At 51.5% G+C, this 27,802-nt stretch overlaps 5 protein-coding genes across 5 annotated transcripts; all 5 read left to right on the top strand.

Annotated features, from left to right (window-relative positions):
• Window positions 1-6,190: 6,190 nt before the first annotated feature.
• LOC146757717 (uncharacterized) lies at window positions 6,191-10,056 on the top strand. Its single transcript, XM_085520611.1, has 3 exons — window positions 6,191-6,278; window positions 6,815-6,976; window positions 7,084-10,056. The coding sequence occupies exon 3, from the start codon at window positions 7,589-7,591 to the stop codon at window positions 8,597-8,599; it is 1,011 nt and encodes a 336-aa protein (XP_085376737.1). The 5' UTR covers window positions 6,191-6,278; window positions 6,815-6,976; window positions 7,084-7,588; the 3' UTR covers window positions 8,600-10,056.
• A 2,879-nt stretch (window positions 10,057-12,935) lies between these two features.
• On the top strand, window positions 12,936-14,491 carry LOC146757716 (fibrous sheath-interacting protein 2-like). Its single transcript, XM_085520585.1, has 4 exons — window positions 12,936-12,989; window positions 13,441-13,566; window positions 14,103-14,264; window positions 14,372-14,491. The coding sequence occupies exons 1-4, from the start codon at window positions 12,936-12,938 to the stop codon at window positions 14,483-14,485; spliced, it is 456 nt and encodes a 151-aa protein (XP_085376711.1). The 3' UTR covers window positions 14,486-14,491.
• A 385-nt stretch (window positions 14,492-14,876) lies between these two features.
• LOC146757715 (uncharacterized) lies at window positions 14,877-16,082 on the top strand. The gene has a single exon (XM_085520609.1). The coding sequence runs from the start codon at window positions 14,877-14,879 to the stop codon at window positions 16,080-16,082; it is 1,206 nt and encodes a 401-aa protein (XP_085376735.1).
• Window positions 16,083-20,418: 4,336 nt separating this feature from the next.
• LOC146757714 (fibrous sheath-interacting protein 2-like) lies at window positions 20,419-21,968 on the top strand. The gene is made up of 3 exons (XM_085520584.1): window positions 20,419-20,472; window positions 21,487-21,747; window positions 21,855-21,968. Exons 1-3 carry the CDS (start codon window positions 20,419-20,421, stop codon window positions 21,966-21,968), a joined length of 429 nt encoding a protein of 142 aa, XP_085376710.1.
• LOC146757713 (uncharacterized) lies at window positions 21,951-23,855 on the top strand. Its single transcript, XM_085519428.1, has one exon. It carries the CDS (start codon window positions 22,360-22,362, stop codon window positions 23,464-23,466), a length of 1,107 nt encoding a protein of 368 aa, XP_085375554.1. The 5' UTR covers window positions 21,951-22,359; the 3' UTR covers window positions 23,467-23,855.
• The last annotated feature ends 3,947 nt before the right edge of the window (window positions 23,856-27,802 follow it).

Below are 27,802 nucleotides of genomic sequence, written 5' to 3'. Positions count from 1 at the left end.
AAGCAGTGTGCTCTCCCTCTTCTGCGTAAAGCAACAGTACTTAGGGTGGGAAGCACTCTCTAAGACAAGACCAAGCATAAACCCTCTGTTCCCTTCCAGGATGAGCTTCTTCGGGAGATTTCCAATTTGAAGAAATCGATCCACAGACTACAGATGGCCAGGGACAAGTTCCAGCCCGGTCCCGTGGATTACATTGAGGGATCGAAAATCAGACCCACAATGCTTCATAAACCAGCTGGCTGCTCTCCTTCATGCCATAATCTGTCTGGACAACGCAGAAGGAATGTGGCTTTGATGGAGCATGGCCTTCAAAGAGACTCATGGAGCACAGGGCGTGCAATGAAGCTGCCTGAGAAGTCACCCAAACCTGAGTTGGGCAGGGAAGGCTCCAAACTCCCTAGAAGCATCCGTTCAGTTTCTGCCTCAACCAGTAACTCCAGAGTCCCCAGAAGCATCCAGACTGCTTCTGCTTTAACAACAAAGTCCGGAGTCCCCAGAAGCATCCGTACTGCTTCTGCATCAACAACAAACTCTGGAGTCAACAGAAGCATCCAGACTGCTTCTGCCTCACCAACAACAAAGTCCGGAGTCCCCAGAAGCACCCCTACTGCTTCGGTTTCAACAACAAAGTCCGGAGTACCCAGAAGCATCCCTACTGCTTCTGCCCCAGCAACAAAGTCTAGAGTCCCCAGAAGCATCCAGACTGCTTCTGTTTCAACAACAAAGTCCGGAGTCCCCAGAAGCATCCCTACTGCTTCTGCCTCACCAACAAAAAACTCCGGAGTCCCCAGAAGCATCCCTACTGCTTTTGCCCCAACAACAAAGTCCGGAGTCCCCAGAAGCATCCCTACTACTTCTGTTTCAACAACAAAGTCCGGAGTCCCCAGAAGCATCCCTACTGCTTCTGCCCCAAACACTAACTCCAAACTCCCCAGAAGCATCCATACTGCTTCTGCCCCAACAACTATCTCAAGAGTCCCCAGAAGCATCCAGACAGCTTCTGCCTCAGCAACAAAACCACAGCTCCCTGGACATTGCAAATTCAGAGAGATGTCTAAAAAACAAGCAGGGAGTCTTCCAAAGGAGACTGGGACTCGGCTGAGAGAAGTAAAGGGGAAGGGGAAGGCACCGGATCCTCCTGTCTGCTCATATAAGAGGGATTCCGATGAGGACACAGAAAATGAATCCAGGATCCCCCAAAAAGTAGAGTATTTAATTGTTGATGATCTAATACCAACTAATACCTTGCAGGCAATTCCATCCCTGGCTTGGGAAGCTATAGAGATTGAAGTGAAGACAACCTGGAAGTAGAATTCATTTAAATCCAACACATTGCACCTAAGCCAAGCGCTGCTGAGTTATCTGAGTAGCAGCATTTGTCAACAGTTTCTGGCCTGGTTCGGCCCGGTTCCACGCCTAGCGGGGTGGGGGGACCTGCAGATCCAGGACCCAGGGAAGGGAAAAGGGAAAAAAAGGGAAAACAAGTAGAGAGATGGGCCAAAAACCAAACCAGTGGCAACAAATTAGTTCTAATTGGTTTAATTAATTTTAATTTCTTTAATTCGTTTTAATTTGTTTAATTAATTGACCAAAGATGATACCAAATTGCAAGATAACACACTACAGTACAATGTATCATAATTACTATCATGATTAGAATTAAAACCAATAAAAAAAATAAAATTAGAAAGTGTGTCTGAAAACTGAAGTCCTTATTCTAAAGCCGAGGTCAGAGCTGGGATCAAAAAGGAAAGGGGAGGTCAAGTGATTTACGAATGGCTTTTATCTTTTGCTCTGAACAGAAAGGGTGACAGAGCAGCAAGCAATCCTCTGGGGGATGTAGTTGTTCTCTGCTGGGGGTACATGCAGTGTTACAGGCTTGGGACAGAATGGCTGGATGACTGTGAAGAGGAAAGGGACCTGGGGGTGTTGGTCGATGCTCGGCTCAGCATGAGCCCACAGTGTGCCCAGGTGGCCAAGAAGGCCAACGGCATCCTGGCCTGTATAAGAAACAGTGTGGCCAGCAGGAGCAGAGAGGTGATCATCCCTCTGTACTCAGCTCTGGTGAAGCCGCATCTCAAGTACTGTGTTCAGTTTTGGGCTCCTCACTACAAGAAGGACACTGAGGATGAGGTCCTCTGTAAATAGACAGGAGGAGATTCACATTCAGAAAACTTGGTCCTCATAGGGGACTTCAACCACCCTGATATCTGTGGGAGGGACAACACAGCATCGCACCAGAAATCAAAGAGGTTTCTGGAATGTGCTGATGATAACTTCCTCTTCCAAGCAGTATGGGAACCTCAAAGATCAGGTTAGGAAAGCTAAAACTCAGGCAGAACTAAATCTAGCTGGGGACAGAAAGGGGAACAGGTATATCAGTGATTAAAAAGAAGGTAAGCGAGGATGTGGGCCCTCTCTGGAAGGCAACTAGAGGCCTGCTCATGAGGAATACAGAGAGAGCTGAGGTGCTCAATGACTTCTTTGCTTCAGGCCTCACTGGCAAGTGCTCTAGGCACAGAGCCCAAACTGCAGAAAGCAACAGTAAAACTTGGAGAAGGTGGATCTGTAAGTGCTGTAAGTGAAGATGAGGTTCTAGACCATCAAAAGAATCTGAAGCTGCACAAGTCCAAGGGATCCATCCGCAGCTTCTGAGGGAACTGGTGGATGAACTTGCCAAGCTGCTGTGCATCGTATTTGAAAGGTCATGGCAGTCTGGTGAAGTTCCCACTGATCAGAAAAGGGGAAACATAACCCCCCTATTCCGGATCGGGAAAAAAGAAGATCCAGGGAACTACAGGCCAGTCAGTCTCACCTCTGTGCTTGGTAAGATCGCGGGGTAGATCCAACTGAAGGCCCTACTGCACCACACGGAAAAATAAAGACAAGGTGATTGGTGGTAATCAAAATGGTTTCACCATGGGCAAGTCAGACTTGACAAACTTGGTGGCCCATGTCAACTTCATGAAGTTCAACAAGGACAAGTGCCCTGAGTTGGGGAAATCTCAAGCACAGATAAAGGTTGGGTGGAGAATGGCTTGAGAGCAGCACCGAGGAGAAGGATTTGGGGGTCTCAGATGATTCAGCACGAGGTGGCAGTGTACGCTTGTAGCCTGAAAGGCCAAGTATATCCCAGGTTTCATCAAGAGAAGCGTGACCAGCGGGTCGAGGAGGTGATTCTGCCCCTCCGCGCTGCTCTTGTAAGACCCCACATGGAGTACTGTGTCCAGTTCTGGGGACCCCAACACAAGGACACTGAGCTGTTGGAGCAGGTCCAGATGAAGGAAATGGAGATGATCAGAGGGCTGGAGCACCTCCTCTAGAAGGACAGGCTGAGAGAGCTGGGGCTCTTCAGCCTGGAGAAGAGAAGGCTCCAGGGGGACCTTATAGCAACATCCCAGTATCTGAAGGGAGTCCATAGGAAAGCTGGGGAGGGACATTTTATAAATGCATGTAGTGACAGGATGAAGGAAAATGGTTTTAAACTGGAAGAGGGGAGATTTAGAATACATACCATGAAGAACTTTACTGTGAGGGTGGTGAAACTCTGGAACAGGTTTCCCAGTGAGGCTGTGGATGCCTCACAGAATCACAGAATTGCAGGGGTTGGAAGGGACCTCTAGAGATCATCGAGTCCAACCCTCCTGCCAAAGCAGGCTCCCTACACCACGTCGCACAGCTCGGCGTCCAGTCGGATCTTGAATATCTCCAGAGAAGGAGATTCCACCACCTCCCTGGGCAGCCTGTTCCAGTGCTACGTCACCCTCACCGTAAAGAAGTTCTTGAGCACATTCCTGCGGAACATCCTATGCTGAAGTTTCATCCTATTACCCCTAGTCCTGTCCCACGCATTACTGAAAAGAGACCAGCCTCGCCACTATGGCACCCACACCTCAGGTATTTATAAACCTGGATCAAATCCCCACTCAGCCTTCTTTTCTCAAGGCTAAACAGACCCAGTTCGCTTAGTCTCTCATCATAGGGGAAATGCTCCAGGCCCTTCACCATCTTTGTGGCCCTCCGCTGGACTCTTTCCAAGAGATCCCTGTCTTTTTTGTACTGGGGAGCCCAGAACTGGACACAGGATTCCAGAGGAGGCCTCACCGGGGCAGAGCAGAGGGGGAGGATCACCTCCCTCGACCTGCTGGCCACGCTCTTTTTAATACACCCCAGGATGCCATTGGCCTTTTTGGCTACAAGGGCACACTGCTGGCTCATGGTCAATCTGTCGTCCACCAGGACGCCCAGGTCCCACTCAGCAGAGCTCCTGTCCAGCAGCTCTTCCCCCAGCCTGTACCGGTGCATGCAATTATTTCTCCCTAGGTGCAAGACTCTACACTTGCTTTTGTTAAACCTCATCCGGTTTCTTACTGCCCAGCTCTCCACCCTGTCCAGGTCCCTCTGAATGGCAGCACAGCCTTCAGGCGTGTAAGCCAGTCCTCCCAACTTTGTGTCATCACAAACTTGCTGAGGGTGGTCACTATCCCCTCATCAAGGTCGCTGATGAAGATGTTGAACAAGACCGGACCCAGCACAGACCCCTGGGGGACGCCGCTAGTTACAGGCCTCCAGCCAGATTCCGCACCACCAACGACAACCCTCTGCACTCGGCCAGTCAGCCAATTCTCGACCCACTTCACCTTCCGCTCATCTATCCCATACTTCCTCAGCTTTGTTATAACAACGTCATGGGGGACAGTATCAAAAGCCTTACAGAAATCAAGGTAGACTACATCTACCGCTCTCCCCCCGTCCACCCAGCTAGTGACATCTTCATAAAAGGCCACCGGGTTGGTCGAAAACAACCTCCCCTTGGTGAACCCATGCTGAGTACTCCTGATAACCTCCTTTTCTCCCAGTTGTCTGGAGATGGCATCCAGCACAAGCTGTTCCATCACCTTCCCTGGGACAGAGATGAGGCTGATTGGCCTATAATTACCCAGGTCTTCCTTCTTGCCCTTTTTGAAGACAGGAGTGACACTGGCCGTCCTCCAGACTTCAGGCACCTCCCCAGTTCTCCAAGACCTCTGATAGATTACAGAGAGCGGCTCAGCAACGACCTCCAGAAGCTCTCTCAGCACCTGTGGATGCACCCCATCAGGTCCCAAGGATTTATGGACCTTAATGTTTCCTAGGCACTCACGGACCACCTCTTCCCTGACTAAAGGGAAATCTCCCATTCCCCACACTCTCTCATTAACCTCCAGGGCCTGGGATTCCCGAGGGAGAGCCCTTTCACTAAAGACAGAAGCAAAAAAGGCGTTCACCATTTCCACCTTCTCAGCATCCCTCTTCTCCCTGGAAGCACTCGAGGCCAGGCTGGATGCGTTGTGAGCAACCTGGTCTACAGCGAGGTGTCCCTGTCTATAGCAGGTTGGAACGGGGTGATCTTAAGGGTCCCTTCCAACACAAACCATTCTAAGATTCTAGGACAGAAAAACAGGCCAGCTCTCCCACATTGTTTCAGTGTCATTTACTTATAAAACAAGCTCTGGGACAACCCGAGAAGGTATTTGTTCCACGTGCAGCATCACCTGTGATAGAAACCAAGGAAGCCTACAGCAGGCCTCAGGACTCAGCAAGCCTTTTTGGCTCAACGCAGGGCCAGCTGGAGCAGCTTACCATGAGTGCACCCAGAAGGGCCTCCATGCAGCTGCAGGCTTGCCGCGTGTCATTGCACGTCATTGTGATGCAACAGTGGGTGAGCGTGACATAAAGCTGCAGGCTGGAACTCCGGCTGGGGTGGCCTCAGTTCGCTGCTGCTGGAGCGAGAGGTGGTAGCGGAAGGTTGCAGCTCTCAGAGAGTTCCTACCAGGAGCCATGGAGCGCTGTGGCAGTGCTGGATTCCGAAATCCAGATGAATTTCTGAGCAGAGCGGGGAAGAGCGGAAAGGTGAGCGCTGCTACATCAAGAGAGGGCTGAGTGCAGCAGCCTGGGGTATGCAGGGCTGCTCTGGGGCTGTAGATGCTCTCCAGAGGCTGAGGGACACTTCTCCTCATGCTGGTGCTGGAGAAGGCTTGCAGGGAATCGCACCTCTCTGCACATCCCAGCATCGGGTACAGAAGTGGGGAGGGAGCTGCCAAAGGGAGCGGAGGTGGGCTGGAGAGGGGAATGGAGTGTCTGAGTGTCCAAGCATGTCTTTGTCTTTCTAGCTCCGACCCGGAGGACAGGAAGTTGGAGCAGGATGTAGCTGGCTGCTGGACCTTCCACTCGGGGTTAAAATCCCTGTGCAGCCCGGCACCAAGCTCCTCTTCGCCAGGAGAAAGCTGGGGGAAAAGGTGAGAGGAGGAGGGAAGCGTCAAAAAGGGCTCTTGTTTCCTGGGGTTGCCGCCATGCCAAGGAGGCCTTGTGGCCACCGGCTCTACTGTGGGACCTATGGCCCTTTGCCCCAACTGCATACGGGAATGAGGGGATGCTTCTGGCTCCACAGCAGGGAAACCACCAAGGGCTGGTCAATAGCAGTGCCCACCAGTCAGGAGAGGGTCTGAAAACTGGGATTTTCACACCGGATGAGCTTATCAGCAGCAGTTCCCTCACCTTATCTGGCACCAGGCAAGCAGGCAGCTGCTGGCCATGTGTTGGGATGCTGGGGCCAGGCACTCATCTGGCACAGCTAGAAATGTGGAGACCAGGCCGTTCCTGGAGGAGGGCGCAACCCTCTGCTCTCCCTCTTGGAGGACTTAGGAAAACCCAGACATGACTGTTTGGGAAAGAGGCAAGAGGCCAGCCTGTGGGTGTGAGCAGCTTGGAAGTGTCTCTGTCTCTTTGCTGCTCTCTCCTTCCCCATTCACACTCTACAACACATCTCTTCCAGCTCCACCAGCCTTCTCCTCAGTTTGACCTGAGAGATCCGTACAGTCGCAATCTGTGCACAGAGTACAACAGCCTGCATGACCCGCATCTGCGGGAGTTCCACAACCGCAAAAACAACCTGCGGAACCTGAAGAAACGGGGCTTGGTCACCGAGGATGGCGACGTAAGTTTGGCTGTTGGGCTGACCAACACGGGTCTCGTCAGGAGGGCTTTCCAGTCTGCCAGGCAGGGGCCTGACACTACAGCCATCTGTCATTGTCTCTTCTGTAGGTTGTCTGCACTCTGAAGGAGTTCAACGAGTACAGGCAGTACCTGACCAGGCTGAAGCTGGAGAAAAAGCAAGCAAAGAGGCGAGAAGAGGTAGGCAAAGCCCAGTATTGGTAGGCACGTGTCAGCAGCATGGCACTGAGGGCACGGGCTTTACTTGATGGATCTGAGGGAGATGGGGAAAGCAGAAAAGGTGAGGGACGGGCTGGTGGTCTAGGCATTGAGGCAAGGAAAGGACAGCTCAGCTCAGAGCTGAGCTAGCACAGCGTGCTGGTGTGAAGGCAGCCTGGAAAGTCGCTTGCTTACAAACAGAGCACTGTGGCAGCCGTTCTCTTCTGCCCTCATTGCAAGGCTGAAGCAGTGTGCTCTCCCTCTTCTGCGTAAAGCAACAGTACTTAGGGTGGGAAGCACTCTCTAAGACAAGACCAAGCATAAACCCTCTGTTCCCTTCCAGGATGAGCTTCTTCGGGAGATTTCCAATTTGAAGAAATCGATCCACAGACTACAGATGGCCAGGGACGAGTTCCGGCCGGGTTCTGTGGATTACAATGCGGGTTCGAAAATCAGACCCACAAAGCTTCATAAACCAGCTGGCCCCTCTCCTTCATGCCATAATCTGTCTGGACAACGCAGAAGGAATGTGGCTTTGATGGAGCATGGCCTTCAAAGAGACTCATGGAGCACAGGGCGTGCAATGAAGCTGCCTGAGAAGTCACCCAAACCTGAGTTGGGCAGGGAAGGCTCCAAACTCCCTAGAAGCATCCGTTCAGTTTCTGCCTCAACCAGTAACTCCAGAGTCCCCAGAAGCATCCAGACTGCTTCTGCTTTAACAACAAAGTCCGGAGTCCCCAGAAGCATCCGTACTGCTTCTGCATCAACAACAAACTCTGGAGTCACCAGAAGCATCCAGACTGCTTCTGCCTCACCAACAAAAAACTCCGGAGTCCCCAGAAGCACCCCTACTGCTTCGGTTTCAACAACAAAGTCCGGAGTCCCCAGAAGCATCCCTACTGCTTTTGCCCCAACAACAAAGTCCGGAGTCCCCAGAAGCATCCCTACTACTTCTGTTTCAACAACAAAGTCCGGAGTCCCCAGAAGCATCCCTACTGCTTCTGCCCCAACAACTAACTCCAAACTCCCCAGAAGCATCCATACTGCTTCTGCCCCAACAACTATCTCAAGAGTCCCCAGAAGCATCCAGACAGCTTCTGCCTCAGCAACAAAACCACAGCTCCCTGGACATTGCAAATTCAGAGAGATGTCTAAAAAACAAGCAGGGAGTCTTCCAAAGGAGACTGGGACTCGGCTGAGAGAAGTAAAGGGGAAGGGGAAGGCACCGGATCCTCCTGTCTGCTCATATAAGAGGGATTCCGATGAGGACACAGAAAATGAATCCAGGATCCCCCAAAAAGTAGAGTATTTAATTGTTGATGATCTAATACCAACTAATACCTTGCAGGCAATTCCATCCCTGGCTTGGGAAGCTATAGAGATTGAAGTGAAGACAACCTGGAAGTAGAATTCATTTAAATCCAACACATTGCACCTAAGCCAAGCGCTGCTGAGTTATCTGAGTAGCAGCATTTGTCAACAGTTTCTGGCCTGGTTCGGCCCGGTTCCACGCCTAGCGGGGTGGGGGGACCTGCAGATCCAGGACCCAGGGAAGGGAAAAGGGAAAAAAAGGGAAAACAAGTAGAGAGATGGGCCAAAAACCAAACCAGTGGCAACAAATTAGTTCTAATTGGTTTAATTAATTTTAATTTCTTTAATTCGTTTTAATTTGTTTAATTAATTGACCAAAGATGATACCAAATTGCAAGATAACACACTACAGTACAATGTATCATAATTACTATCATGATTAGAATTAAAACCAATAAAAAAAATAAAATTAGAAAGTGTGTCTGAAAACTGAAGTCCTTATTCTAAAGCCGAGGTCAGAGCTGGGATCAAAAAGGAAAGGGGAGGTCAAGTGATTTACGAATGGCTTTTATCTTTTGCTCTGAACAGAAAGGGTGACAGAGCAGCAAGCAATCCTCTGGGGGATGTAGTTGTTCTCTGCTGGGGGTACATGCAGTGTTACAGGCTTGGGACAGAATGGCTGGATGACTGTGAAGAGGAAAGGGACCTGGGGGTGTTGGTCGATGCTCGGCTCAGCATGAGCCCACAGTGTGCCCAGGTGGCCAAGAAGGCCAACGGCATCCTGGCCTGTATAAGAAACAGTGTGGCCAGCAGGAGCAGAGAGGTGATCATCCCTCTGTACTCAGCTCTGGTGAAGCCGCATCTCAAGTACTGTGTTCAGTTTTGGGCTCCTCACTACAAGAAGGACACTGAGGATGAGGTCCTCTGTAAATAGACAGGAGGAGATTCACATTCAGAAAACTTGGTCCTCATAGGGGACTTCAACCACCCTGATATCTGTGGGAGGGACAACACAGCATCGCACCAGAAATCAAAGAGGTTTCTGGAATGTGCTGATGATAACTTCCTCTTCCAAGCAGTATGGGAACCTCAAAGATCAGGTTAGGAAAGCTAAAACTCAGGCAGAACTAAATCTAGCTGGGGACAGAAAGGGGAACAGGTATATCAGTGATTAAAAAGAAGGTAAGCGAGGATGTGGGCCCTCTCTGGAAGGCAACTAGAGGCCTGCTCATGAGGAATACAGAGAGAGCTGAGGTGCTCAATGACTTCTTTGCTTCAGGCCTCACTGGCAAGTGCTCTAGGCACAGAGCCCAAACTGCAGAAAGCAACAGTAAAACTTGGAGAAGGTGGATCTGTAAGTGCTGTAAGTGAAGATGAGGTTCTAGACCATCAAAAGAATCTGAAGCTGCACAAGTCCAAGGGATCCATCCGCAGCTTCTGAGGGAACTGGTGGATGAACTTGCCAAGCTGCTGTGCATCGTATTTGAAAGGTCATGGCAGTCTGGTGAAGTTCCCACTGATCAGAAAAGGGGAAACATAACCCCCCTATTCCGGATCGGGAAAAAAGAAGATCCAGGGAACTACAGGCCAGTCAGTCTCACCTCTGTGCTTGGTAAGATCGCGGGGTAGATCCAACTGAAGGCCCTACTGCACCACACGGAAAAATAAAGACAAGGTGATTGGTGGTAATCAAAATGGTTTCACCATGGGCAAGTCAGACGTGACAAACTTGGTGGCCCATGTCAACTTCATGAAGTTCAACAAGGACAAGTGCCCTGAGTTGGGGAAATCTCAAGCACAGATAAAGGTTGGGTGGAGAATGGCTTGAGAGCAGCACCGAGGAGAAGGATTTGGGGGTCTCAGATGATTCAGCACGAGGTGGCAGTGTACGCTTGTAGCCTGAAAGTCCAAGTATATCCCAGGTTTCATCAAGAGAAGCGTGACCAGCGGGTCGAGGAGGTGATTCTGCCCCTCCGCGCTGCTCTTGTAAGACCCCACATGGAGTACTGTGTCCAGTTCTGGGGACCCCAACACAAGGACACTGAGCTGTTGGAGCAGGTCCAGATGAGGGAAATGGAGATGATCAGAGGGCTGGAGCACCTCCTCTAGAAGGACAGGCTGAGAGAGCTGGGGCTCTTCAGCCTGGAGAAGAGAAGGCTCCAGGGGGACCTTATAGCAACATCCCAGTATCTGAAGGGAGTCCATAGGAAAGCTGGGGAGGGACATTTTATAAATGCATGTAGTGACAGGATGAAGGAAAATGGTTTTAAACTGGAAGAGGGGAGATTTAGAATACATACCATGAAGAACTTTACTGTGAGGGTGGTGAAACACTGGAACAGGTTTCCCAGTGAGGCTGTGGATGCCTCACAGAATCACAGAATTGCAGGGGTTGGAAGGGACCTCTAGAGATCATCGAGTCCAACCCTCCTGCCAAAGCAGGCTCCCTACACCACGTCGCACAGCTCGGCGTCCAGTCGGATCTTGAATATCTCCGCAGAAGGAGACTCCACCACCTCCCTGGGCAGCCTGTTCCAGTGCTACGTCACCCTCACCGTAAAGAAGTTCTTGAGCACATTCCTGCGGAACATCCTATGCTGAAGTTTCATCCTATTACCCCTAGTCCTGTCCCACGCATTATTGAAAAGAGACCAGCCTCGCCACTATGGCACCCACACCTCAGGTATTTATAAACCTGGATCAAATCCCCACTCAGCCTTCTTTTCTCAAGGCTAAACAGACCCAGTTCGCTTAGTCTCTCATCATAGGGGAAATGCTCCAGGCCCTTCACCATCTTTGTGGCCCTCCGCTGGACTCTTTCCAAGAGATCCCTGTCTTTTTTGTACTGGGGAGCCCAGAACTGGACACAGGATTCCAGAGGAGGCCTCACCGGGGCAGAGCAGAGCGGGAGGATCACCTCCCTCGACCTGCTGGCCACGCTCTTTTTAATACACCCCAGGATGCCATTGGCCTTTTTGGCTACAAGGGCACACTGCTGGCTCATGGTCAATCTGTCGTCCACCAGGACGCCCAGGTCCCACTCAGCAGAGCTCCTGTCCAGCAGCTCTTCCCCCAGCCTGTACCGGTGCATGCAATTATTTCTCCCTAGGTGCAAGACTCTACACTTGCTTTTGTTAAACCTCATCCGGTTTCTTACTGCCCAGCTCTCCACCCTGTCCAGGTCCCTCTGAATGGCAGCACAGCCTTCAGGCGTGTAAGCCAGTCCTCCCAACTTTGTGTCATCACAAACTTGCTGAGGGTGGTCACTATCCCCTCATCAAGGTCGCTGATGAAGATGTTGAACAAGACCGGACCCAGCACAGACCCCTGAGGGACGCCGCTAGTTACAGGCCTCCAGCCAGATTCCGCACCACCAACGACAACCCTCTGCACTCGGCCAGTCAGCCAATTCTCGACCCACTTCACCTTCCGCTCATCTATCCCATACTTCCTCAGCTTTGTTATAACAACGTCATGGGGGACAGTATCAAAAGCCTTACAGAAATCAAGGTAGACTACATCTACCGCTCTCCCCCCGTCCACCCAGCTAGTGACATCTTCATAAAAGGCCACCGGGTTGGTCGAGAACAACCTCCCCTTGGTGAACCCATGCTGAGTACTCCTGATAACCTCCTTTTCTCCCAGTTGTCTGGAGATGGCATCCAGCACAAGCTGTTCCATCACCTTCCCTGGGACAGAGATGAGGCTGATTGGCCTATAATTACCCGGGTCTTCCTTCTTGCCCTTTTTGAAGACAGGAGTGACACTGGCCGTCCTCCAGACTTCAGGCACCTCCCCAGTTCTCCAAGACCTCTGATAGATTACAGAGAGCGGCTCAGCAACGACCTCCAGAAGCTCTCTCAGCACCTGTGGATGCACCCCATCAGGTCCCAAGGATTTATGGACCTTAATATTTCCTAGGCACTCACGGACCACCTCTTCCCTGACTAAAGGGAAATCTCCCATTCCCCACACTCTCTCATTAACCTCCAGGGCCTGGGATTCCCGAGGGAGAGCCCTTTCACTAAAGACAGAAGCAAAAAAGGCGTTCACTATTTCCACCTTCTCAGCATCCCTCTTCTCCCTGGAAGCACTCGAGGCCAGGCTGGATGCGTTGTGAGCAACCTGGTCTACAGCGAGGTGTCCCTGTCTATAGCAGGTTGGAACGGGGTGATCTTAAGGGTCCCTTCCAACACAAACCATTCTAAGATTCTAGGACAGAAAAACAGGCCAGCTCTCCCACATTGTTTCAGTGTCATTTACTTATAAAACAAGCTCTGGGACAACCCGAGAAGGTATTTGTTCCACGTGCAGCATCACCTGTGATAGAAACCAAGGAAGCCTACAGCAGGCCTCAGGACTCAGCAAGCCTTTTTGGCTCAACGCAGGGCCAGCTGGAGCAGCTTACCATGAGTGCACCCAGAAGGGCCTCCATGCAGCTGCAGGCTTGCCGCGTGTCATTGCACGTCATTGTGATGCAACAGTGGGTGAGCGTGACATAAAGCTGCAGGCTGGAACTCCGGCTGGGGTGGCCTCAGTTCGCTGCTGCTGGAGCGAGAGGTGGTAGCGGAAGGTTGCAGCTCTCAGAGAGTTCCTACCAGGAGCCATGGAGCGCTGTGGCAGTGCTGGATTCCGAAATCCAGATGAATTTCTGAGCAGAGCGGGGAAGAGCGGAAAGGTGAGCGCTGCTACATCAAGAGAGGGCTGAGTGCAGCAGCCTGGGGTATGCAGGGCTGCTCTGGGGCTGTAGATGCTCTCCAGAGGCTGAGGGACACTTCTCCTCATGCTGGTGCTGGAGAAGGCTTGCAGGGAATCGCACCTCTCTGCACATCCCAGCATCGGGTACAGAAGTGGGGAGGGAGCTGCCAAAGGGAGCGGAGGTGGGCTGGAGAGGGGAATGGAGTGTCTGAGTGTCCAAGCATGTCTTTGTCTTTCTAGCTCCGACCCGGAGGACAGGAAGTTGGAGCAGGATGTAGCTGGCTGCTGGACCTTCCACTCGGGGTTAAAATCCCTGTGCAGCCCGGCACCAAGCTCCTCTTCGCCAGGAGAAAGCTGGGGGAAAAGGTGAGAGGAGGAGGGAAGCGTCAAAAAGGGCTCTTGTTTCCTGGGGTTGCCGCCATGCCAAGGAGGCCTTGTGGCCACCGGCTCTACTGTGGGACCTATGGCCCTTTGCCCCAACTGCATACGGGAATGAGGGGATGCTTCTGGCTCCACAGCAGGGAGACCACCAAGGGCTGGTCAATAGCAGTGCCCACCAGTCAGGAGAGGGTCTGAAAACTGGGATTTTCACACCGGATGAGCTTATCAGCAGCAGTTCCCTCACCTTATCTGGCACCAGGCAAGCAGGCAGCTGCTGGCCATGTGTTGGGATGCTGGGGCCAGGCACTCATCTGGCACAGCTAGAAATGTGGAGACCAGGCCGTTCCTGGAGGAGGGCGCAACCCTCTGCTCTCCCTCTTGGAGGACTTAGGAAAACCCAGACATGACTGTTTGGGAAAGAGGCAAGAGGCCAGCCTGTGGGTGTGAGCAGCTTGGAAGTGTCTCTGTCTCTTTGCTGCTCTCTCCTTCCCCATTCACACTCTACAACACATCTCTTCCAGCTCCACCAGCCTTCTCCTCAGTTTGACCTGAGAGATCCGTACAGTCGCAATCTGTGCACAGAGTACAACAGCCTGCATGACCCGCATCTGCGGGAGTTCCACAACCGCAAAAACAACCTGCGGAACCTGAAGAAACGGGGCTTGGTCACCGAGGATGGCGACGTAAGTTTGGCTGTTGGGCTGACCAACACGGGTCTCGTCAGGAGGGCTTTCCAGTCTGCCAGGCAGGGGCCTGACACTACAGCCATCTGTCATTGTCTCTTCTGTAGGTTGTCTGCACTCTGAAGGAGTTCAACGAGTACAGGCAGTACCTGACCAGGCTGAAGCTGGAGAAAAAGCAAGCAAAGAGGCGAGAAGAGGTAGGCAAAGCCCAGTATTGGTAGGCACGTGTCAGCAGCATGGCACTGAGGGCACGGGCTTTACTTGATGGATCTGAGGGAGATGGGGAAAGCAGAAAAGGTGAGGGACGGGCTGGTGGTCTAGGCATTGAGGCAAGGAAAGGACAGCTCAGCTCAGAGCTGAGCTAGCACAGCGTGCTGGTGTGAAGGCAGCCTGGAAAGTCGCTTGCTTACAAACAGAGCACTGTGGCAGCCGTTCTCTTCTGCCCTCATTGCAAGGCTGAAGCAGTGTGCTCTCCCTCTTCTGCGTAAAGCAACAGTACTTAGGGTGGGAAGCACTCTCTAAGACAAGACCAAGCATAAACCCTCTGTTCCCTTCCAGGATGAGCTTCTTCGGGAGATTTCCAATTTGAAGAAATCGATCCACAGACTACAGATGGCCAGGGACGAGTTCCGGCCGGGTTCTGTGGATTACAGTGCGGGTTCGAAAATCAGACCCACAAAGCTTCATAAACCAGCTGGCCCCTCTCCTTCATGCCATAATCTGTCTGGACAACGCAGAAGGAATGTGGCTTTGATGGAGCATGGCCTTCAAAGAGACTCATGGAGCACAGGGCGTGCAATGAAGCTGCCTGAGAAGTCACCCAAACCTGAGTTGGGCAGGGAAGGCTCCAAACTCCCTAGAAGCATCCGTTCAGTTTCTGCCTCAACCAGTAACTCCAGAGTCCCCAGAAGCATCCAGACTGCTTCTGATTTAACAACAAAGTCCGGAGTCCCCAGAAGCATCCGTACTGCTTCTGCATCAACAACAAACTCTGGAGTCACCAGAAGCATCCAGACTGCTTCTGCCTCACCAACAAAAAACTCCGGAGTCCCCAGAAGCACCCCTACTGCTTCGGTTTCAACAACAAAGTCCGGAGTACCCAGAAGCATCCCTACTGCTTCTGCCCCAACAACAAAGTCTGGAGTCCCCAGAAGCATCCAGACTGCTTCTGTTTCAACAACAAAGTCCGGAGTCCCCAGAAGCATCCCTACTGCTTCTGCCTCACCAACAAAAAACTCCGGAGTCCCCAGAAGCATCCCTACTGCTTCTGCCCCAACAACTAACTCAAGAGTCCCCAGAAGCATCCCTACTGCTTCTGCCCCAACAACAAAGTCCGGAGTCCCCAGAAGCATCCATACTGCTTCTGTTTCAACAACAAAGTCCGGAGTCCCCAGAAGCATCCCTACTGCTTCTGCCCCAACAACTAACTCCAAACTCCCCAGAAGCATCCATACTGCTTCTGCCCCAACAACTATCTCAAGAGTCCCCAGAAGCATCCAGACAGCTTCTGCCTCAGCAACAAAACCACAGCTCCCTGGACATTGCAAATTCAGAGAGATGTCTAAAAAACAAGCAGGGAGTCTTCCAAAGGAGACTGGGACTCGGCTGAGAGAAGTAAAGGGGAAGGGGAAGGCACCGGATCCTCCTGTCTGCTCATATAAGAGGGATTCCGATGAGGACACAGAAAATGAATCCAGGATCCCCCAAAAAGTAGAGTATTTAATTGTTGATGATCTAATACCAACTAATACCTTGCAGGCAATTCCATCCCTGGCTTGGGAAGCTATAGAGATTGAAGTGAAGACAACCTGGAAGTAGAATTCATTTAAATCCAACACATTGCACCTAAGCCAAGCGCTGCTGAGTTATCTGAGTAGCAGCATTTGTCAACAGTTTCTGGCCTGGTTCGGCCCGGTTCCACGCCTAGCGGGGTGGGGGGACCTGCAGATCCAGGACCCAGGGAAGGGAAAAGGGAAAAAAAGGGAAAACAAGTAGAGAGATGGGCCAAAAACCAAACCAGTGGCAACAAATTAGTTCTAATTGGTTTAATTAATTTTAATTTCTTTAATTCGTTTTAATTTGTTTAATTAATTGACCAAAGATGATACCAAATTGCAAGATAACACACTACAGTACAATGTATCATAATTACTATCATGATTAGAATTAAAACCAATAAAAAAAATAAAATTAGAAAGTGTGTCTGAAAACTGAAGTCCTTATTCTAAAGCCGAGGTCAGAGCTGGGATCAAAAAGGAAAGGGGAGGTCAAGTGATTTACGAATGGCTTTTATCTTTTGCTCTGAACAGAAAGGGTGACAGAGCAGCAAGCAATCCTCTGGGGGATGTAGTTGTTCTCTGCTGGGGGTACATGCAGTGTTACAGGCTTGGGACAGAATGGCTGGATGACTGTGAAGAGGAAAGGGACCTGGGGCTGTTGGTCGATGCTCGGCTCAACATGAGCCCACAGTGTGCCCAGGTGGCCAAGAAGGCCAACGGCATCCTGGCCTGTATAAGAAACAGTGTGGCCAGCAGGAGCAGAGAGGTGATCATCCCTCTGTACTCAGCTCTGGTGAAGCCGCATCTCAAGTACTGTGTTCAGTTTTGGGCTCCTCACTACAAGAAGGACACTGAGGATGAGGTCCTCTGTAAATAGACAGGAGGAGATTCACATTCAGAAAACTTGGTCCTCATAGGGGACTTCAACCACCCTGATATCTGTGGGAGGGACAACACAGCATCGCACCAGAAATCAAAGAGGTTTCTGGAATGTGCTGATGATAACTTCCTCTTCCAAGCAGTATGGGAACCTCAAAGATCAGGTTAGGAAAGCTAAAACTCAGGCAGAACTAAATCTAGCTGGGGACAGAAAGGGGAACAGGTATATCAGTGATTAAAAAGAAGGTAAGCGAGGATGTGGGCCCTCTCTGGAAGGCAACTAGAGGCCTGCTCATGAGGAATACAGAGAGAGCTGAGGTGCTCAATGACTTCTTTGCTTCAGGCCTCACTGGCAAGTGCTCTAGGCACAGAGCCCAAACTGCAGAAAGCAACAGTAAAACTTGGAGAAGGTGGATCTGTAAGTTCTGTAAGTGAAGATGAGGTTCTAGACCATCGAAAGAATCTGAAGCTGCACAAGTCCAAGGGATCCATCCGCAGCTTCTGAGGGAACTGGTGGATGAACTTGCCAAGCTGCTGTGCATCGTATTTGAAAGGTCATGGCAGTCTGGTGAAGTTCCCACTGATCAGAAAAGGGGAAACATAACCCCCCTATTCCAGAACGGGAAAAAAGAAGATCCAGGGAACTACAGGCCAGTCAGTCTCACCTCTGTGCTTGGTAAGATCGCGGGGTAGATCCAACTGAAGGCCCTACTGCACCACACGGAAAAATAAAGACAAGGTGATTGGTGGTAATCAAAATGGTTTCACCATGGGCAAGTCAGACGTGACAAACTTGGTGGCCCATGTCAACTTCATGAAGTTCAACAAGGACAAGTGCCCTGAGTTGGGGAAATCTCAAGCACAGATAAAGGTTGGGTGGAGAATGGCTTGAGAGCAGCACCGAGGAGAAGGATTTGGGGGTCTCAGATGATTCAGCACGAGGTGGCAGTGTACGCTTGTAGCCTGAAAGGCCAAGTATATCCCAGGTTTCATCAAGAGAAGCGTGACCAGCGGGTCGAGGAGGTGATTCTGCCCCTCCGCGCTGCTCTTGTAAGACCCCACATGGAGTACTGTGTCCAGTTCTGGGGACCCCAACACAAGGACACTGAGCTGTTGGAGCAGGTCCAGATGAGGGAAATGGAGATGATCAGAGGGCTGGAGCACCTCCTCTAGAAGGACAGGCTGAGAGAGCTGGGGCTCTTCAGCCTGGAGAAGAGAAGGCTCCAGGGGGACCTTATAGCAACCTCCCAGTATCTGAAGGGAGTCCATAGGAAAGCTGGGGAGGGACATTTTATAAATGCATGTAGTGACAGGATGAAGGAAAATGGTTTTAAACTGGAAGAGGGGAGATTTAGAATACATACCATGAAGAACTTTACTGTGAGGGTGGTGAAACACTGGAACAGGTTTCCCAGTGAGGCTGTGGATGCCTCACAGAATCACAGAATTGCAGGGGTTGGAAGGGACCTCTAGAGATCATCGAGTCCAACCCTCCTGCCAAAGCAGGCTCCCTACACCACGTCGCACAGCTCGGCGTCCAGTCGGATCTTGAATATCTCCGCAGAAGGAGACTCCACCACCTCCCTGGGCAGCCTGTTCCAGTGCTACGTCACCCTCACCGTAAAGAAGTTCTTGAGCACATTCCTGCGGAACATCCTATGCTGAAGTTTCATCCTATTACCCCTAGTCCTGTCCCACGCATTACTGAAAAGAGACCAGCCTCGCCACTATGGCACCCACACCTCAGGTATTTATAAACCTGGATCAAATCCCCACTCAGCCTTCTTTTCTCAAGGCTAAACAGACCCAGTTCGCTTAGTCTCTCATCATAGGGGAAATGCTCCAGGCCCTTCACCATCTTTGTGGCCCTCCGCTGGACTCTTTCCAAGAGATCCCTGTCTTTTTTGTACTGGGGAGCCCAGAACTGGACACAGGATTCCAGAGGAGGCCTCACCGGGGCAGAGCAGAGCGGGAGGATCACCTCCCTCGACCTGCTGGCCACGCTCTTTTTAATACACCCCAGGATGCCATTGGCCTTTTTGGCTACAAGGGCACACTGCTGGCTCATGGTCAATCTGTCGTCCACCAGGACGCCCAGGTCCCACTCAGCAGAGCTCCTGTCCAGCAGCTCTTCCCCCAGCCTGTACCGGTGCATGCAATTATTTCTCCCTAGGTGCAAGACTCTACACTTGCTTTTGTTAAACCTCATCCGGTTTCTTACTGCCCAGCTCTCCACCCTGTCCAGGTCCCTCTGAATGGCAGCACAGCCTTCAGGCGTGTAAGCCAGTCCTCCCAACTTTGTGTCATCACAAACTTGCTGAGGGTGGTCACTATCCCCTCATCAAGGTCGCTGATGAAGATGTTGAACAAGACCGGACCCAGCACAGACCCCTGAGGGACGCCGCTAGTTACAGGCCTCCAGCCAGATTCCGCACCACCAACGACAACCCTCTGCACTCGGCCAGTCAGCCAATTCTCGACCCACTTCACCTTCCGCTCATCTATCCCATACTTCCTCAGCTTTGTTATAACAACGTCATGGGGGACAGTATCAAAAGCCTTACAGAAATCAAGGTAGACTACATCTACCGCTCTCCCCCCGTCCACCCAGCTAGTGACATCTTCATAAAAGGCCACCGGGTTGGTCGAGAACAACCTCCCCTTGGTGAACCCATGCTGAGTACTCCTGATAACCTCCTTTTCTCCCAGTTGTCTGGAGATGGCATCCAGCACAAGCTGTTCCATCACCTTCCCTGGGACAGAGATGAGGCTGATTGGCCTATAATTACCCGGGTCTTCCTTCTTGCCCTTTTTGAAGACAGGAGTGACACTGGCCGTCCTCCAGACTTCAGGCACCTCCCCAGTTCTCCAAGACCTCTGATAGATTACAGAGAGCGGCTCAGCAACGACCTCCAGAAGCTCTCTCAGCACCTGTGGATGCACCCCATCAGGTCCCAAGGATTTATGGACCTTAATATTTCCTAGGCACTCACGGACCACCTCTTCCCTGACTAAAGGGAAATCTCCCATTCCCCACACTCTCTCATTAACCTCCAGGGCATGGGATTCCCGAGGGAGAGCCCTTTCACTAAAGACAGAAGCAAAAAAGGCGTTCACTATTTCCACCTTCTCAGCATCCCTCCTCTCCCTGGAAGCACTCGAGGCCAGGCTGGATGCGTTGTGAGCAACCTGGTCTACAGCGAGGTGTCCCTGTCTATAGCAGGTTGGAACGGGGTGATCTTAAGGGTCCCTTCCAACACAAACCATTCTAAGATTCTAGGACAGAAAAACAGGCCAGCTCTCCCACATTGTTTCAGTGTCATTTACTTATAAAACAAGCTCTGGGACAACCCGAGAAGGTATTTGTTCCACGTGCAGCATCACCTGTGATAGAAACCAAGGAAGCCTACAGCAGGCCTCAGGACTCAGCAAGCCTTTTTGGCTCAAAGCAGGGCCAGCTGGAGCAGCTTACCATGAGTGCACCCAGAAGGGCCTCCATGCAGCTGCAGGCTTGCCGCGTGTCATTGCACGTCATTGTGATGCAACAGTGGGTGAGCGTGACATAAAGCTGCAGGCTGGAACTCCGGCTGGGGTGGCCTCAGTTCGCTGCTGCTGGAGCGAGAGGTGGTAGCGGAAGGTTGCAGCTCTCAGAGAGTTCCTACCAGGAGCCATGGAGCGCTGTGGCAGTGCTGGATTCCGAAATCCAGATGAATTTCTGAGCAGAGCGGGGAAGAGCGGAAAGGTGAGCGCTGCTACATCAAGAGAGGGCTGAGTGCAGCAGCCTGGGGTATGCAGGGCTGCTCTGGGGCTGTAGATGCTCTCCAGAGGCTGAGGGACACTTCTCCTCATGCTGGTGCTGGAGAAGGCTTGCAGGGAATCGCACCTCTCTGCACATCCCAGCATCGGGTACAGAAGTGGGGAGGGAGCTGCCAAAGGGAGCGGAGGTGGGCTGGAGAGGGGAATGGAGTGTCTGAGTGTCCAAGCATGTCTTTGTCTTTCTAGCTCCGACCCGGAGGACAGGAAGTTGGAGCAGGATGTAGCTGGCTGCTGGACCTTCCACTCGGGGTTAAAATCCCTGTGCAGCCCGGCACCAAGCTCCTCTTCGCCAGGAGAAAGCTGGGGGAAAAGGTGAGAGGAGGAGGGAAGCGTCAAAAAGGGCTCTTGTTTCCTGGGGTTGCCGCCATGCCAAGGAGGCCTTGTGGCCACCGGCTCTACTGTGGGACCTATGGCCCTTTGCCCCAACTGCATACGGGAATGAGGGGATGCTTCTGGCTCCACAGCAGGGAGACCACCAAGGGCTGGTCAATAGCAGTGCCCACCAGTCAGGAGAGGGTCTGAAAACTGGGATTTTCACACCGGATGAGCTTATCAGCAGCAGTTCCCTCACCTTATCTGGCACCAGGCAAGCAGGCAGCTGCTGGCCATGTGTTGGGATGCTGGGGCCAGGCACTCATCTGGCACAGCTAGAAATGTGGAGACCAGGCCGTTCCTGGAGGAGGGCGCAACCCTCTGCTCTCCCTCTTGGAGGACTTAGGAAAACCCAGACATGACTGTTTGGGAAAGAGGCAAGAGGCCAGCCTGTGGGTGTGAGCAGCTTGGAAGTGTCTCTGTCTCTTTGCTGCTCTCTCCTTCCCCATTCACACTCTACAACACATCTCTTCCAGCTCCACCAGCCTTCTCCTCAGTTTGACTTGAGAGATCCGTACAGTCGCAATCTGTGCACAGAGTACAACAGCCTGCATGACCCGCATCTGCGGGAGTTCCACAACCGCAAAAACAACCTGCGGAACCTGAAGAAACGGGGCTTGGTCACCGAGGATGGCGACGTAAGTTTGGCTGTTGGGCTGACCAACACGGGTCTCGTCAGGAGGGCTTTCCAGTCTGCCAGGCAGGGGCCTGACACTACAGCCATCTGTCATTGTCTCTTCTGTAGGTTGTCTGCACTCTGAAGGAGTTCAACGAGTACAGGCAGTACCTGACCAGGCTGAAGCTGGAGAAAAAGCAAGCAAAGAGGCGAGAAGAGGTAGGCAAAGCCCAGTATTGGTAGGCACGTGTCAGCAGCATGGCACTGAGGGCACGGGCTTTACTTGATGGATCTGAGGGAGATGGGGAAAGCAGAAAAGGTGAGGGACGGGCTGGTGGTCTAGGCATTGAGGCAAGGAAAGGACAGCTCAGCTCAGAGCTGAGCTAGCACAGCGTGCTGGTGTGAAGGCAGCCTGGAAAGTCGCTTGCTTACAAACAGAGCACTGTGGCAGCCATTCTCTTCTGCCCTCATTGCAAGGCTGAAGCAGTGTGCTCTCCCTCTTCTGCGTAAAGCAACAGTACTTAGGGTGGGAAGCACTCTCTAAGACAAGACCAAGCATAAACCCTCTGTTCCCTTCCAGGATGAGCTTCTTCGGGAGATTTCCAATTTGAAGAAATCGATCCACAGACTACAGATGGCCAGGGACGAGTTCCGGCCGGGTTCTGTGGATTACAATGCGGGTTCGAAAATCAGACCCACAAAGCTTCATAAACCAGCTGGCCCCTCTCCTTCATGCCATAATCTGTCTGGACAACGCAGAAGGAATGTGGCTTTGATGGAGCATGGCCTTCAAAGAGACTCATGGAGCACAGGGCGTGCAATGAAGCTGCCTGAGAAGTCACCCAAACCTGAGTTGGGCAGGGAAGGCTCCAAACTCCCTAGAAGCATCCGTTCAGTTTCTGCCTCAACCAGTAACTCCAGAGTCCCCAGAAGCATCCAGACTGCTTCTGATTTAACAACAAAGTCCGGAGTCCCCAGAAGCACCCCTACTGCTTCGGTTTCAACAACAAAGTCCGGAGTACCCAGAAGCATCCCTACTGCTTCTGCCCCAACAACAAAGTCTGGAGTCCCCAGAAGCATCCAGACTGCTTCTGTTTCAACAACAAAGTCCGGAGTCCCCAGAAGCATCCCTACTGCTTCTGCCTCACCAACAAAAAACTCCGGAGTCCCCAGAAGCATCCCTACTGCTTCTGCCCCAACAACTAACTCAAGAGTCCCCAGAAGCATCCCTACTGCTTCTGCCCCAACATCAAAGTCCGGAGTCCCCAGAAGCATCCATACTGCTTCTGTTTCAACAACAAAGTCCGGAGTCCCCAGAAGCATCCCTACTGCTTCTGCCCCAACAACTAACTCCAAACTCCCCAGAAGCATCCATACTGCTTCTGCCCCAACAACTATCTCAAGAGTCCCCAGAAGCATCCAGACAGCTTCTGCCTCAGCAACAAAACCACAGCTCCCTGGACATTGCAAATTCAGAGAGATGTCTAAAAAACAAGCAGGGAGTCTTCCAAAGGAGACTGGGACTCGGCTGAGAGAAGTAAAGGGGAAGGGGAAGGCACCGGATCCTCCTGTCTGCTCATATAAGAGGGATTCCGATGAGGACACAGAAAATGAATCCAGGATCCCCCAAAAAGTAGAGTATTTAATTGTTGATGATCTAATACCAACTAATACCTTGCAGGCAATTCCATCCCTGGCTTGGGAAGCTATAGAGATTGAAGTGAAGACAACCTGGAAGTAGAATTCATTTAAATCCAACACATTGCACCTAAGCCAAGCGCTGCTGAGTTATCTGAGTAGCAGCATTTGTCAACAGTTTCTGGCCTGGTTCGGCCCGGTTCCACGCCTAGCGGGGTGGGGGGACCTGCAGATCCAGGACCCAGGGAAGGGAAAAGGGAAAAAAAGGGAAAACAAGTAGAGAGATGGGCCAAAAACCAAACCAGTGGCAACAAATTAGTTCTAATTGGTTTAATTAATTTTAATTTCTTTAATTCGTTTTAATTTGTTTAATTAATTGACCAAAGATGATACCAAATTGCAAGATAACACACTACAGTACAATGTATCATAATTACTATCATGATTAGAATTAAAACCAATAAAAAAAATAAAATTAGAAAGTGTGTCTGAAAACTGAAGTCCTTATTCTAAAGCCGAGGTCAGAGCTGGGATCAAAAAGGAAAGGGGAGGTCAAGTGATTTACGAATGGCTTTTATCTTTTGCTCTGAACAGAAAGGGTGACAGAGCAGCAAGCAATCCTCTGGGGGATGTAGTTGTTCTCTGCTGGGGGTACATGCAGTGTTACAGGCTTGGGACAGAATGGCTGGATGACTGTGAAGAGGAAAGGGACCTGGGGCTGTTGGTCGATGCTCGGCTCAACATGAGCCCACAGTGTGCCCAGGTGGCCAAGAAGGCCAACGGCATCCTGGCCTGTATAAGAAACAGTGTGGCCAGCAGGAGCAGAGAGGTGATCATCCCTCTGTACTCAGCTCTGGTGAAGCCGCATCTCAAGTACTGTGTTCAGTTTTGGGCTCCTCACTACAAGAAGGACACTGAGGATGAGGTCCTCTGTAAATAGACAGGAGGAGATTCACATTCAGAAAACTTGGTCCTCATAGGGGACTTCAACCACCCTGATATCTGTGGGAGGGACAACACAGCATCGCACCAGAAATCAAAGAGGTTTCTGGAATGTGCTGATGATAACTTCCTCTTCCAAGCAGTATGGGAACCTCAAAGATCAGGTTAGGAAAGCTAAAACTCAGGCAGAACTAAATCTAGCTGGGGACAGAAAGGGGAACAGGTATATCAGTGATTAAAAAGAAGGTAAGCGAGGATGTGGGCCCTCTCTGGAAGGCAACTAGAGGCCTGCTCATGAGGAATACAGAGAGAGCTGAGGTGCTCAATGACTTCTTTGCTTCAGGCCTCACTGGCAAGTGCTCTAGGCACAGAGCCCAAACTGCAGAAAGCAACAGTAAAACTTGGAGAAGGTGGATCTGTAAGTGCTGTAAGTGAAGATCAGGTTCTAGACCATCGAAAGAATCTGAAGCTGCACAAGTCCAAGGGATCCATCCGCAGCTTCTGAGGGAACTGGTGGATGAACTTGCCAAGCTGCTGTGCATCGTATTTGAAAGGTCATGGCAGTCTGGTGAAGTTCCCACTGATCAGAAAAGGGGAAACATAACCCCCCTATTCCGGATCGGGAAAAAAGAAGATCCAGGGAACTACAGGCCAGTCAGTCTCACCTCTGTGCTTGGTAAGATCGCGGGGTAGATCCAACTGAAGGCCCTACTGCACCACACGGAAAAATAAAGACAAGGTGATTGGTGGTAATCAAAATGGTTTCACCATGGGCAAGTCAGACGTGACAAACTTGGTGGCCCATGTCAACTTCATGAAGTTCAACAAGGACAAGTGCCCTGAGTTGGGGAAATCTCAAGCACAGATAAAGGTTGGGTGGAGAATGGCTTGAGAGCAGCACCGAGGAGAAGGATTTGGGGGTCTCAGATGATTCAGCACGAGGTGGCAGTGTACGCTTGTAGCCTGAAAGGCCAAGTATATCCCAGGTTTCATCAAGAGAAGCGTGACCAGCGGGTCGAGGAGGTGATTCTGCCCCTCCGCGCTGCTCTTGTAAGACCCCACATGGAGTACTGTGTCCAGTTCTGGGGACCCCAACACAAGGACACTGAGCTGTTGGAGCAGGTCCAGATGAGGGAAATGGAGATGATCAGAGGGCTGGAGCACCTCCTCTAGAAGGACAGGCTGAGAGAGCTGGGGCTCTTCAGCCTGGAGAAGAGAAGGCTCCAGGGGGACCTTATAGCAACATCCCAGTATCTGAAGGGAGTCCATAGGAAAGCTGGGGAGGGACATTTTATAAATGCATGTAGTGACAGGATGAAGGAAAATGGTTTTAAACTGGAAGAGGGGAGATTTAGAATACATACCAGGAAGAACTTTACTGTGAGGGTGGTGAAACACTGGAACAGGTTTCCCAGTGAGGCTGTGGATGCCTCACAGAATCACAGAATTGCAGGGGTTGGAAGGGACCTCTAGAGATCATCGAGTCCAACCCTCCTGCCAAAGCAGGCTCCCTACACCACGTCGCACAGCTCGGCGTCCAGTCGGATCTTGAATATCTCCACAGAAGGAGACTCCACCACCTCCCTGGGCAGCCTGTTCCAGTGCTACGTCACCCTCACCGTAAAGAAGTTCTTGAGCACATTCCTGCGGAACATCCTATGCTGAAGTTTCATCCTATTACCCCTAGTCCTGTCCCACGCATTACTGAAAAGAGACCAGCCTCGCCACTATGGCACCCACACCTCAGGTATTTATAAACCTGGATCAAATCCCCACTCAGCCTTCTTTTCTCAAGGCTAAACAGACCCAGTTCGCTTAGTCTCTCATCATAGGGGAAATGCTCCAGGCCCTTCACCATCTTTGTGGCCCTCCGCTGGACTCTTTCCAAGAGATCCCTGTCTTTTTTGTACTGGGGAGCCCAGAACTGGACACAGGATTCCAGAGGAGGCCTCACCGGGGCAGAGCAGAGCGGGAGGATCACCTCCCTCGACCTGCTGGCCACGCTCTTTTTAATACACCCCAGGATGCCATTGGCCTTTTTGGCTACAAGGGCACACTGCTGGCTCATGGTCAATCTGTCGTCCACCAGGACGCCCAGGTCCCACTCAGCAGAGCTCCTGTCCAGCAGCTCTTCCCCCAGCCTGTACCGGTGCATGCAATTATTTCTCCCTAGGTGCAAGACTCTACACTTGCTTTTGTTAAACCTCATCCGGTTTCTTACTGCCCAGCTCTCCACCCTGTCCAGGTCCCTCTGAATGGCAGCACAGCCTTCAGGCGTGTAAGCCAGTCCTCCCAACTTTGTGTCATCACAAACTTGCTGAGGGTGGTCACTATCCCCTCATCAAGGTCGCTGATGAAGATGTTGAACAAGACCGGACCCAGCACAGACCCCTGAGGGACGCCGCTAGTTACAGGCCTCCAGCCAGATTCCGCACCACCAACGACAACCCTCTGCACTCGGCCAGTCAGCCAATTCTCGACCCACTTCACCTTCCGCTCATCTATCCCATACTTCCTCAGCTTTGTTATAACAACGTCATGGGGGACAGTATCAAAAGCCTTACAGAAATCAAGGTAGACTACATCTACCGCTCTCCCCCCGTCCACCCAGCTAGTGACATCTTCATAAAAGGCCACCGGGTTGGTCGAGAACAACCTCCCCTTGGTGAACCCATGCTGAGTACTCCTGATAACCTCCTTTTCTCCCAGTTGTCTGGAGATGGCATCCAGCACAAGCTGTTCCATCACCTTCCCTGGGACAGAGATGAGGCTGATTGGCCTATAATTACCCGGGTCTTCCTTCTTGCCCTTTTTGAAGACAGGAGTGACACTGGCCGTCCTCCAGACTTCAGGCACCTCCCCAGTTCTCCAAGACCTCTGATAGATTACAGAGAGCGGCTCAGCAACGACCTCCAGAAGCTCTCTCAGCACCTGTGGATGCACCCCATCAGGTCCCAAGGATTTATGGACCTTAATATTTCCTAGGCACTCACGGACCACCTCTTCCCTGACTAAAGGGAAATCTCCCATTCCCCACACTCTCTCATTAACCTCCAGGGCCTGGGATTCCCGAGGGAGAGCCCTTTCACTAAAGACAGAAGCAAAAAAGGCGTTCACTATTTCCACCTTCTCAGCATCCCTCCTCTCCCTGGAAGCACTCGAGGCCAGGCTGGATGCGTTGTGAGCAACCTGGTCTACAGCGAGGTGTCCCTGTCTATAGCAGGTTGGAACGGGGTGATCTTAAGGGTCCCTTCCAACACAAACCATTCTAAGATTCTAGGACAGAAAAACAGGCCAGCTCTCCCACATTGTTTCAGTGTCATTTACTTATAAAACAAGCTCTGGGACAACCCGAGAAGGTATTTGTTCCACGTGCAGCATCACCTGTGATAGAAACCAAGGAAGCCTACAGCAGGCCTCAGGACTCAGCAAGCCTTTTTGGCTCAAAGCAGGGCCAGCTGGAGCAGCTTACCATGAGTGCACCCAGAAGGGCCTCC

The sequence above is a fragment of the Coturnix japonica genome, chromosome 19, assembly GCF_054131305.1.
Source record: "Coturnix japonica strain WE chromosome 19, WE-NBRP24, whole genome shotgun sequence".
Classification (NCBI taxonomy): domain Eukaryota; kingdom Metazoa; phylum Chordata; class Aves; order Galliformes; family Phasianidae; genus Coturnix; species Coturnix japonica.
Note: the sequence above shows the minus strand (reverse complement) of the source record. Positions and strands in the feature narration are given on the sequence as shown.